The sequence below is a fragment of the Geospiza fortis genome, unplaced genomic scaffold (assembly GCF_000277835.1).
Source record: "Geospiza fortis unplaced genomic scaffold, GeoFor_1.0 scaffold97, whole genome shotgun sequence".
NCBI lineage: Eukaryota > Metazoa > Chordata > Aves > Passeriformes > Thraupidae > Geospiza > Geospiza fortis.
In genome coordinates this window covers 3,563,643-3,575,891 of record NW_005054343.1, presented here as the reverse complement: position 1 = coordinate 3,575,891, position 12,249 = coordinate 3,563,643, and the positions used below count along the sequence as shown (strand labels likewise).

Sequence of the window (12,249 nt, the reverse complement as noted above, 5' to 3'; positions counted from 1 at the left end):
TGCAGTGGTTGGTGGTGCCAGAAGTAGGAAAGAAGGGATGTGGTGGAAGAGAAGTGAGGACAGAGGTTACAGAGGATCCTTGGATGGATTTGCAGGTTCTCAGTTAACAGACCTGTACATGCCAACACAAACTAGGTCAGCACAAATCAGCACAGCTCCAGAAGCAAAACAGTTGCACTGCTGAAGTGTAGTGTTTGATAGGGGAGTGTTCCCAGCTGGCATGGACAGTGCACCCAGTGAGGACACTGACCATAATTTTCTTCTGCAGCCTCTTTGAGCTTGACTGAAATTTGGGCATACTGCAATTTCACTTCCTTGGCAGAATTGACAGTTGGTTTTTCTGTGTTAATGGCACTGCCTGGAGATTTGAAAGGTTGATCTAGCACTTTTTAAAGACAAAAAGCATAATAAAGCTCTAGGAAGGTTTCTCCTGAATGAAAAAGGATTATTCTGTTTAGTCCTAAGTGGTATTTATCCTGTCCTTGTGTGCAGCTTCCACAAGAGGGTGCTCCCTGCCTGAGATAATGACCTGCTTTATCTGTCAGACAGAAACCTCTGTGTGCTACTAGTTGTGCTCTGGCCTTGGGGGAGATTTTGCTGTTCTTGTCTTGGGGTGATTATTTTTCCTCTTTCATAATAAATTTTGAGCCAAATTAACTTCTACTTTTGGCCCAATTTTAAATCTTTATCTTCCATCTTACGTCAAAACGGAATTATTGCTAATGTTTTTAATGTTTTATTACATTATAATCTGCTGCCCTGATGAAAGTTCCTATCTGTGCAGAATGAAGTGTGTAAGCCCTTGCTTTAAAGGAGGGGTGTCACCACACTGAAGCCTTTATTGTATGCTGCATATGAGTATGCATTGCACTTACCACTGCATTTGCACTTACTACTGGCTTTCAGGGAGACAAAGTATGTCTGAACTTAAACTCCTCTTATTTTATACCTGTAATTGTCAATAGTCTCCTCTGAATGCTTTAAGGTAGACAGTGTTGTAATGAGCTGTCTTCCCTCTTCTGAGACTAGAAATACACTTTACCAATTCCAATGTAATTACTGTTGGTCAGTATTTCTTCATATACCTTTTTGTTTTTCAATAATTAAATAACAGAAATTAAACATTACCCATGTGAGGGGTAGTGCTCTTATGCTTCCATTACAAAATGGCTTAAGTCAGGTATGGCTATTAAAATTTAATGTCTAGTTTTGTTACAAGCACAGTGAAAATCTCAGTTACTCTCCAGGTAATTACTCACTATGATCACTCAAAGAAAGTAGGTTATTCTCAAAATAGTAGGTCCATGTATTCAAAATTACTAGTCTTGGTTCAGATTCAGTTCTGGAGGCATTTGGTGAAGCATGGCACTTCAAAAGCTTGGAGGGAGGACTTTTTTTTTTCTTCAATAGCAAGAGGCTGATAGTAGAATAAAAAAATAGTAGGGAATATAGGAAAGCATATAGGGTTATTCACAGACTGATTATATTTTGCATATTATGTGCTGCAGTGTTATCTGGCCAAAAATGCAGTATTTCAACTAAATAGCTCTGTTAAAATATTTTAAAAGTTATACTGTAAGTATTCAGAAACCAGCAAAATCCAAATTAAAAATGTTTAATAGGCCTTTGCTTATGAAGCAACATTCTGTTTTTCAAAGAAAGCAAAGGGTGCCATTCTAGGAGCACTTGCCAGCTCCCTGCACTGTCCCTGTTAAGTAATCACTTGGCTGCAGACTCACATTCATCTCTATGTTCTCTCTTCTTGGCCAAATGGATCCTGGTTTTTTATTTCTTCATAAGGTGATTGTGATTCCTTCATAAGGTGATTTTTATTTATTCATAAGGTGATTCTCCCCCACTTCTCTGTAAAGTAGTCCTGCGTTCAGGGCATGGTATTGAGAGGTAAGATATCAGTGACCTAAATGTCTTCAGGCAGAGGGAGGATTTTAGTCCAGCTGATCCTAGGCATCTGCTTTAACTCCTGTAAAAAGGAGGAATAACCATCAGGCTGTGCACTAAAACTCTTTAGCATCCATTTCTGGGTTTATTCTCTAAAAATATTTAAGGTCATTATGGGAAGAATGTCTGCGTTTTGGACTCTTTTGGGTCTCATGAAGAAACCAAGTTGCTCAGAAATGTCACATGCTTTTGGTTATTCATGGAAGCAGATGTGTTTGCATGGGCACCTGGAGAGCTCATAAAGCAGGGGCATGTGAACTCTGGGCACATCTGTTTGACACGAGGCAAGCTGTGCATTTGATGCTCTCTGGTTTGCTCATTAAGTGTCTCAATCACTCCAGGACACTCTAACCTGCTCCATTTCTTCTCTCCATTTAGCACCACCTTCTGCAATACCTTCTGATTGCTCACTGAGCTGTTTGTACAGTGCAGATCTTAAACCTCTTAGACAAGAATAATGGATTTGCCCTGAAATGAACTGAACAAATGACTACAGTATAGAAGGCTGTACCATTCTAGGACACTTTAGAATAGCAGGACTATAAGAAAGCATTGTGATGGTGACAATAAAGGATATAGTAGGATGTACAGAGCACAGCTGCTTTTGGCTTGGATTATCAGTTTCTTCATGTTTATAGTTACTATTTGATGGTATAGTTATCCAGCCTGTTTGTATAAGTGCAGTCAGGGAGGGGCCTTTCCTGTGCTGACAGGTCTCTTTCTTCCCTTTCAGTGTGGCACAGGCTGACTACGTATGAGTACATCCTGCAGCAGCGTCCCCAGCAGCAGCCAGACAAGGTAGACAAGAAACAGGAGTCTTGTTCCTCCCAAGTGAGACCCAGTCAGGTACTCGTCCTACTTTCAGCCCATTTCCCAAAACCAGCCTTGTTTGTTTGCTGTGTAAACTTTGCTTCACTTTCTTATGCTCCATATTTTAAAGGCAGTTGCTAGAGATAAGATTTGGTACTTTGATGGAGTTGAGTAGGATGTGAAAGAGTGCAAGGCCTGTAATTCCATGAACACTTTAGGTATAAGCAAGTAGTGCTTTCAGAGCAATCAATCCCACCCACTCTTCCTCCACCACTTGTTTTGGGCCCTGCACTATCTCGTCTCTTCTGCCAGCACAGCTGTTCATTAGGACAGGGTGGGGGAACTCATCTGAGTAACAATAAACTTTATTAAAAAAACAGTTGAGCTGGCCCAGCTCCCTCCCATTTGGTTCACCAAGTAGTCACATAAATGCCTGGCTCAGCACGAAGGAGGGTGACTGAGGAGTGGGAAGAATCCTTTCCCTGAAAAGGACAGGACCATCTGTTTGGGTGGCACTGCACATCTTGGGGCCTTGTGTCATGACTTCAGATGAGACAGGCTCTAGGACTGGGGAAACTGAGGCTAATCGCTGAGCAGCTAATAATACCAGTAATTTAACCATCTTAAAAGTGAAAAGGACACCAGTTTTTCAGAAATGACCCAGATATCTGCTTTTCTTTGAAATGAGTCTGTATAATAAGGGTCCTTGTTATTAGCATGATGTTGATCTATATCTCTGTAAAAAGAGTTCTACAAGCTCTTAAATGCTGTTAGACTCTGCTGAGGCAAGTATATCAGGCTCTGAATTGAGAGGTTCAGTGTAATTTATTTTGATATAAGGGAAAATAAATTATTGGATTAACTCAAATTTTGACTGGACATATTCTATACTGACTTCAGCAGGGGCTTGAACTAGAAATTTCCAAAAATTCTTCCTAGTCTAAATTATTCTGTAATTCTCAGTCATGTGTAATTTTTCATTTTATGCAAGTAAGTTATCTACTATACCAACAGTTTTGTATTTCATAAGAAATTAATTAAATACAAGCTTCATCCAAGTATTCTCTGTAGAGATACTGGGATGTCTCTGGATTCATCCATAGTTCTTCCCTATCAAAGCAAAGGGGAAAGTGAGCTCATTCAGTTTTCTATAATATGAAGTCCCTAGCTTTTCATATATATTTTTTACTGTTTTGGAAAAGTTGAACTTCCAGTTTAAACAGAGGTTTCCATAACAACAGAAATATTTGGCACTTTGTTTCACAGAGCTTTGCTTACTATGAAGATTAAAACAATAATAAAGCATTAGCTCTAATAATGTAGTTATTGAATTTTAGTTGATACTGAAAATGTATTTGAACAGGGGTGGACTTAAAGTGTGTATGCACTTTTGGGATGTTGGCATTCTCCTGTCCTGTGTTGTTCTCCTGTCTGCACTGGTTGTTATCTAGATATGTGTGAATATGGTTAATTTGAAGCAGCAAGCCTGGAAGGAGCAGGGTGAAAAGGAGTTTGATGTTTCAGGACTGCAGTTAGGACACTGGGGAACAAGAAAGACTGGATCATACCCAGTAACATTGTTAAGAAAAATGTTAACCCACTAGATTTTCCTTGTTTCTTACATAGCAACCAGAGATAAACACAAACAAATAGATTGGAGTAGGAGGACACCAAGTGACTTGCCTTTTGTAAGCTGTGTTGAATACAGCCTTCTTTAGCTTGAACACTGCAACCCTTTGTAATTGATCCAACATGTTGTAAGCATAAAATGGAAATCATCCTCTTCCCACTTTTGTCTGAACTGTTCATTCATTTTAGGGACTAAGAAGAAAGATGCCATTTCCCCTTTAATGCTTGTTTTTGAGCCTTATTCAAGCTTGGGTGTTGGTTTTGGCTTCAGTTTTCCATGTTGGTCTGTGGTTAAATCTTCAGCTATGTTCAAGTTAAAGGATTTTTGTTCAGGATAAAGGATTCTTATGTACTTGTAGGATCTACAAAATAAGAGCCCTAATTTTGCACATTTAAGTGGTTCAGATGTCACAAAAAATGCAGAACAGTTGGGCACACTGAGCCTTTGCTTCTATTACCATACCTAAAGCAGGATGTGCAAGTAACCTTTTTTTTTGTAGTCATTTGCAGTCCAAAGAAATATAAACTGAACCAAACTCTATGCTTTAATGCATAATTGCATTCATGCCAGGGAGCTGGCTTTCATATGAGGCCAGCTGGGATGCAATTCTTCTCACATTCCTAAAGCTTTGAACTTGCTTTGGAAACTGATTCAGGTTGGTGTGGTTTGATTTTAAATACTAAACACAGATTTTACTCAGCTTTCCTTACACTTTCAGAATTCTTTCTTCCAATATTGATGTAACACAAACTTAGTCTTCACTCAGCGTCAACACTTGCAACAGACTCAATTTCCTTGGGACAAGAACTCTTTTTTCCTGTTTAATTCTGCTTCCCCTCCAGGCAGACAGCACTTCAGGGCACTTCTGACCCTGAAGTGGTTGATAAGGGCACTGCAGTGGGCAAGGGAGCTGAATCCATTCTGGGCTTGTAAGCCATGGACCTTGGGGTGGTCACAGCAGGCAGCTGGTGAACGTGGCCAGGATTTGCACAGGGGCAGAACTTGGGCAATGTGTCAGCCCAGCAGTCTGCTTTCAGCTGGAGCAGCAGCTGAATCCTGACAACCCAGCTGCAAAGGGTGCCTTGTCTTGATGCTGCAGAGGAAGGATTCTGACTCTCCTGCTAAATGCCTGGGAGCAGAGGGAGGCTTGGGCTCTGTGCTGTGGCTGTAGCTTGTGTCACACTCTGAGAGAACATTGTATTTTCTACTGATTGAGTCTCATTTGTTTTCATAGTCAGCTCTAATGCTTTACTTTCATTTATGTGGCTGGTTTAGGTCTACATTATTTATAGAAGGCTGAAATGAGCAAAATGGATTTAAAAAGGCTCTTTCATTCCCTGCTTGGAAAGAAATTGTTCACGTTATTCTCAAGATGAATCATTTATTAAGCTCCCTTGAAATGCGAGTCCTGCAGTCCTGTTTATGTGCTGTGGACATTGAGTCCTGATTGTTTTCAGTTATTCTGTGCAGTGGGACATCTCCTGCTGCAGCTCATTTCAGCCATGAGCTGCTTCCCTCTGAAAAGACCTGCATCTCCTGCTTGTACACTCACAGTGACACAAGACTGTGTCTGGTCTCCTTCCCTTGTGACTCAGGTGCATGAGGCCTGAATGTAAATCTTGATTGTAAATGTCCCAAGGAGCTTTGAGGAGACATTTGTGCTCCCTTTGTGTTCAGCTGGTGATGAGTGATGATGTGATTTGAGTTACAAGTTCCAATTGCAATACATGTAGTAAATTTCTGCAGATTATTAATCTTGCACTTGGATAAATTTTTAAATCAGAAAGACGTGGTGTTGATTTCTAAACCAATTCCCTTTAGATATTGTGTTACTACCTACAAAATAGCTGAATTTTTTTTTCTCTTTTTATTTGCTTTTCCTTCTTATTCCTAACATCTGAAATGATTTGACTGTCACTGAACATGCAGCTCCATGGATTCTTTTCCAGTTCAGAGACTGTTGCTTTTTATATGAAGTTTAAACTGCTTTTCCCACACGTTTCACTTTCCATCTTTACCTCTAGCAATCTTGATTTTTTGTGCCATTTTAGCACCCTGTAATTCAGTACTGCAAAGATCTTCCGCAGCTCTTTGCGGCTGGCTTTCATTTTTAATGCCTTACATCAGGGAGTGTCATCACCAGGCTTCTCACTGCTCTGCTCTTTTGTTGATTGTTTATGGATTTGTTCAAGTGCAGAGGCCCTGGATCTCTCAGGAACTCATTTGTGGCGTGTCTGACTTTGACTTCATTTTCTGAAATTTGCTGATCAGGCTCTTCAGAAAAAAAGGTCTTCATGAGCTTGTTTTAGCTATTTTTGAACCTAATGCCTTTCACATTTTAAATCCTTCCATCTTAACCTAAAAGTTACTTTAAAATTTCTTTATAGTCACTGCACAGTGAAACACTTATGAAGAAGTTATCTTGATGATTATTCAAGTTTAAAAGCAGCTGATAAGTGGTGGCCAGGTCCTTCTGAGTATGGTTTATCCTTTTCTGATAACAGTGCTTCATACTCTTCATCCCTTGGTACTCTGACCATCCTAACTGGATGCTTTTGAGGGAGAACTGGGGTCCTTTCCTGTAATGCAGCACTTGGATTTAGGAGACTTATAATGTTTCTGAAAATATGCAGTTTTCAAGTTCAGCTGTCATTACTCTGAGCTCATCCATACCTGAGGCAAATAAATGATATATCACACTCATTTTTAAAAATCAGCAGGTCTTAACCATACGGGGTCACACAAGAAATAGAAAACACTTTATGTTTTTCCTGTATATTTAATGCTTCAATTCTCCTCACCTCCATTTTGCATTTAAAAGACATTTTTTGCATTCACTGCAGAGCTCCTCAGATTGGACTGTGTAACTAATGGAAGCTTTAAGTGGTATTTTGAATGCGCTCCCAAGAAATGACTAAGCTGATCTCTGTAAGTGTGATTTGGTTTTGAGTCATATGAAATACTGACTGGACTAAACAAATTAATCAAAGACTTCTAATTGTGCCAATCTTGGGTTTTTCATCTACTTAAGATGCAGTTTCCTGCTGTGCTACCAATAAGGACAAAAGATATCTGGCATAAGGAGAAAGAGTACATCTGTAATGAAAATCCTTCTTCTCCCCTCTGTGTTTGTATTAGTCTGAAGATGTTGTTTGTTTTGTTTTTTCCAGGAAGCAGACTTATTGTCAGGTAATCCTGGCTATACAGACCCTGGAATTCAAGTAGAGGAATTCTCAACAGTAACTTCAGGAAGAAGGTGAGAAAAGTCAAGGATAAGATTCTCCATGTGTGGTGAATGGGAAATTGCTGTCAAGGTCACTGATGGGCCCTAAGACAAAAGTACTTAGAAGGATAGGGAGCACCAGTGTTTTGAGCAAGGCATGGTGAAACCTTTGAGTTTCAGGAGGGTAGATACCTGCAGGAATACTTGCCTTCCCTCTCCTGGGAAAATATCCTTCCTAGAATATTACATTTAGGCTGTTTTATATTAAATATTTTATAGGAAACTGGTTTCTATTAATTGTTTTATATTAAAATTACTTTAAGGCTGGCTGATTTGTCCTGTAACTCCTCTGTTGAGCTCATTATAATTACATGACTTCAGGTTGTGAAGAAATGCATCACAACAGTTACAAGTTTATAACACAAGCAAGCACTCATGGGAAACCAGGATCCTTGTCTATTAATTAGTCCTTTCCTGTTAACTTATGTCCCTGGGGATTTCCTTCTTATTTTGCACAATTGTGCAGGAATAGTTCCCCTGCAGTTTTGCTGGGAATGCTGTGTAAGGCAGGGGAGGCTGTGATCAGCCTGATCTGTGTGTGCAGGCAAAGAGGGCATCAGACTTAAGTCCTGCCTTAGGGAATCACCTTGTGTGTCTGCTGTGTTTTTAGCTTTCCAAAGCTCTATGTCCATAACCAAGAAGGTGACCCCAAGCAGAGCTCATCCCCTGAGTCCCCATCTCTTCACTCTGTGGCCCCTTCTCAGGTAAGGAGGATTTGCCCCACACCCAACCTGCACCACCCAGGTGCTCGGGCATGCTCCCTCTAGAGCAGGCTGTGCTTACCCCTGCTCACACAGGCTCTGCCTCCCCTCAGTGAGTGCCTGCAGGTGTGGCTGTGCCCTGCAGTCACCAAATCCAGGTGATGTTCTCCTGTCTCTGCTCAGAGGCATGATCAGATCTATCCTCCAGTCCCCTCATAAGCTCACAGCTGTAACACAGCTGTAAGCCAGTGCCTTGCTGCCCCAGTGCAGCTCAGTGACTCTGACTATGCTGCTTTGTTGATGTAAGAAGCTCTGCGTGTTTCTGTAGAGCAAAATCCAACAGTTTAAATGTTCAAATAAAGCAGTTTCCCAGGGAAACATGGTGTGTGTGGATATGGAGCTGGAGTGTATGGAACAGCTCTCCAAAGTCTTGGACTGGGCTCCTGATATTCATGAATCTGCATCCAGATGCTCTCTCCTCTTGCTCAGATGGCAGGTGGTGGTGCTTTTCCTCTTTCCTCCAAGCTTATTAATCAGTCTTGCCATCTAGATGGTAAGAAAATTTTGTTTTTATCTATACTGTATTTGGGACAAGGACTGTCCCTTTCTTGGGACATCCTGTGCTCCGTGAGTTTTGGTTCCCTCTTCTAGTTTGGCTTTACAAATGGAAGTGACCAGCTCTATGAGACAGCAGCTTCAAGGTACCTACACAGAGAGAGTCACTGTATGCAGATAGTGTGGGGGTGTGTTATTAAATCCCTGTTCTCTGTTACTGCTTTGTAGTATCTAAGTCTTTAATAGTAAAATATTCTTGGACTTTGGTTATACCTAGTGCTTGTTATTCAAAGTAGGAAGAATTAAAAAGAGGTAACAAGTAAAAAAATTGTCTCCTTACTTTGGGCTGGTAAAGTGACTTCCCTTCTTTTGGGCTACTTGCTTTCACAGCAACAGAAGAAAAGAAGAAAGAAAGTGCAGAAAGTTTCTTCCTCTGCAATGGACAGTGGATCTAAAGCACATGCTACACCTCAACTCTCCTTCCCAGATCCCCCATCAGGTGAGAGTGCACCAGTCAGCTTCTCTGCTGAATCTTGCATAAATATATGTATGATTTGCTTTAACACTAGTGCATCAGCCAGAGCAGAGTTCCTGGGCTTGTTGATGTCTTTGTGGGGCTGAGAGATCTCTCTCTCCTTAAGGTTTCTTCTCCCTTTATTTCCATCTGCAGAGCTCCCAGCCATGGCTGCTGCCTCACCTTCCCACAGGCTTCACCTCTTAGTGCCAGCTTTTCCTCTGAGAGCTGCTGTGTCCCCCAGCAGCATGGGCCTCATCCAGGCAGCAGGACCCCCAGCTCACTATCACTCAGAGTCTGTTGAGTCCATGGATGAGATTCCTGTGGCTCAGATTTGCCTTGTGAGCCCAGTCCTTCAAGGGCCTCCTAAGAATAACTCAGGCAACTCTCAACGTTATCCCTTGTCCACAGACAATCCCAGAGGAGTCAGGAAGAAGAATCTGTATTCTGAGCACAAGGTCAAAAGGAGAAGCTGCCAGCAGGACAGACATGTGGAACGAGACCTGGAGCTTTTTTCTAAGTTCCTGCTGTGTTTGTAAGTAAGAGCAGTGGAGAACCTCTTGTCCCTCAGCCCCAGCCCAGTGAGAGCACGTCAGAGCCTGACCACAGAAAATGCACCAGCAAGCAGCATGTGGGCACACCTGATCCATGCTCAAAGGACATAAGGACAAGCACCACAGCGGCCTAGGGACCATCCTTCCAAAGCCATGGCCTTTGGGAGCAGCATTAGTGCTGTGTGGAGCCCTACAGGACTCACCCCTCACTGTGCACGTGCTGTCAGGCTGCAGTGGGACATTTCTCATCCTCAGCCAAAGGCAGGAGGCAGCAAGGTGGCAGACCTGAGGTAGACTTGTTGCTCATGCGAGCTCAAGTACTTTCCCTGGGGAAGGGCCAACCCCTCTTGGCCCTCTGCACACTGGCACTGCAGTAAGTTCCCAGCAGAGTGTATGGGGAAGAACAAGGCTGCACCTCTGCCATTCCCTGCTCCCTGAAAGCTGTATTTCCATCTGCCTACTCCCTGTCATTGGATCATGCTCAGGGGCTTCAGCAGGTGGTCAGGGAGTAACCTCAGGACTGCCCCATCCCTATACCGCTTTCCACTGTGCACCCTCAAGCCAAGGCCACCACCAGCATCTTCTCTGGAAGGCAGCATAGCTTGACCTGCTCCCCTTCCCAGCACTCTGGGGTGCCCTACACTGCAGTATTCTCATCAGAAGTTTTGGGATAATAGCAGGCCCTGAAGTCTTTCCAATTCCTGGCCTGCCAGATCTGTATTAGCCCACAGCCAAGCCTGGGGTGTGTGTAGTGCAGGAAGACCCCACAGCAGACAGTGGGGCACATGGCCAGTGCCTTGAGCCACAGCACCCTGAACTGGGGGTGAGCTGCAGAGAGCTCTCTGGGCTGCCACCCTACAGCACCTGTGCTCTCCCTGCCCTCATGGCTTCCCCAGGCAGCATGCCCTGTTCCAGATTCCTGCGGAGTGCTGAGGCTGGGCCTTCAGCAAGCCAGATCTGCCTAGCAGCCAGCTGATCTCAGAGCCCAGACAGCAGCCACCAGCATGGCCATGTCTGACAGGATTTGGGCACAGCCCTGAGCAGCAGCACTGGCATGGCTGGATGCACATTTCCAGGCACATCCCAGCACAGCACACTGCTGGTGCTGTGAGCAGACAGGTGCACCAACAAAGAAAAGGAAGCCAGGGGAGTCTTCATCACCCTTCAAAATGTTTTGATGCATGGAAGGCACAACTGACCTTTCTCCAGCCTATGGTGTGTGCAGGTTAGGGAAGGACAGGACAAAGTATGGTGCTGTGAGAGACAAGCTAAGCTGTTCTCCCTTTATCTAGCTCAGTCTGCAAGCTTTCCTTGGAACTGGGTCAGAGCAGGACAGGGATCTGGAGTCAAAGACTCTTTTGGCACAGTCAACATGGGACAGGCAGGCTGGACTCACAGCCTTGATGGGAGAGACCAGCCTGAGAGAAAGACCTGGGAGTGTTTTAAAGGGCTGCCTTACCACTCTTCTCTTGTGTGATTTTTGTCTCCTGGAAGAACTGGGATGAGGAGCTTTGACTCCTCATCAAATTACACCATCTGTTGATCAGAAAAAGTGAAGTCTCATGTAGCTGTTGAAGTCATTTTGTCTCAGTTTGCAGGAAGGGCTGGCCTGTGGTCACACTCCTTGCAGCTTCCCTGCCTGCTGTGGCCAGTGATGCCCTCTGGCAGTGTGACTCTTTGGGAAAGCAGGTGAGTGTGGACCAGCAGACATGGCACTGGGTGTCTGCAGAGACCAGGGCATTGCTCACCTATGGCTCCCAGTTAGACAAAACCCTTCCTGTTGTTTCTCCTCATGTCTGCTGTCATCCAAGGAAACTGTGTCCTGCAGCAATGCTGGGCTCATGGTTTTCCAAGGCCAGCTGTCCCTCCACCAGAAAGCATTGGTAATTCCTCTTCAGCAGTGCCCCTGAGCAGACTTTGTGTGTTTTCTTACTCTGTCCATGCAGAATCAGTCCCATAATCATGTATGGAGCTCTTTGGTAGCTCTGGCCACAATAAAATTTTCTATATTCTTTGCTAAATAGCTTCCTCCTTCTTTTGCAGCAGTTCTGGCTCTGCCCTGTTGATGATCCCCAGGCTGTTTGGTTCACTTCTCCCTGAGCCTCTGGAGTCCCAGAAGGGCTCAGCACTGTAATTGATGTGGGGGTGACAGCAGTCCCTTCTCCACAGGGCCTTTTGGGTGTTAGATGGGAGCGTCTTCCCTGAGGGGTAGGGACCAGACCATCTTCTCCCTGAGCTGTGTA

General features: G+C 43.5%; 1 protein-coding gene across 1 annotated transcript in view; it reads left to right on the top strand.

Moving 5' to 3' along the window:
* ZDHHC1 (zinc finger DHHC-type containing 1) overlaps window positions 1-12,029 on the top strand; it is an 18,153-nt gene extending 6,124 nt beyond the window's left edge. Inside the window, 6 exon segments of the mRNA XM_005422752.3 lie at window positions 2,693-2,805; window positions 7,570-7,655; window positions 8,293-8,386; window positions 9,329-9,437; window positions 9,864-9,971; window positions 9,974-12,029. Of these exon segments, the coding sequence (XP_005422809.1) occupies window positions 2,693-2,805; window positions 7,570-7,655; window positions 8,293-8,386; window positions 9,329-9,437; window positions 9,864-9,971; window positions 9,974-10,140 (677 nt within the window). The 3' untranslated portion in view covers window positions 10,141-12,029.
* Window positions 12,030-12,249: the final 220 nt, after the last annotated feature.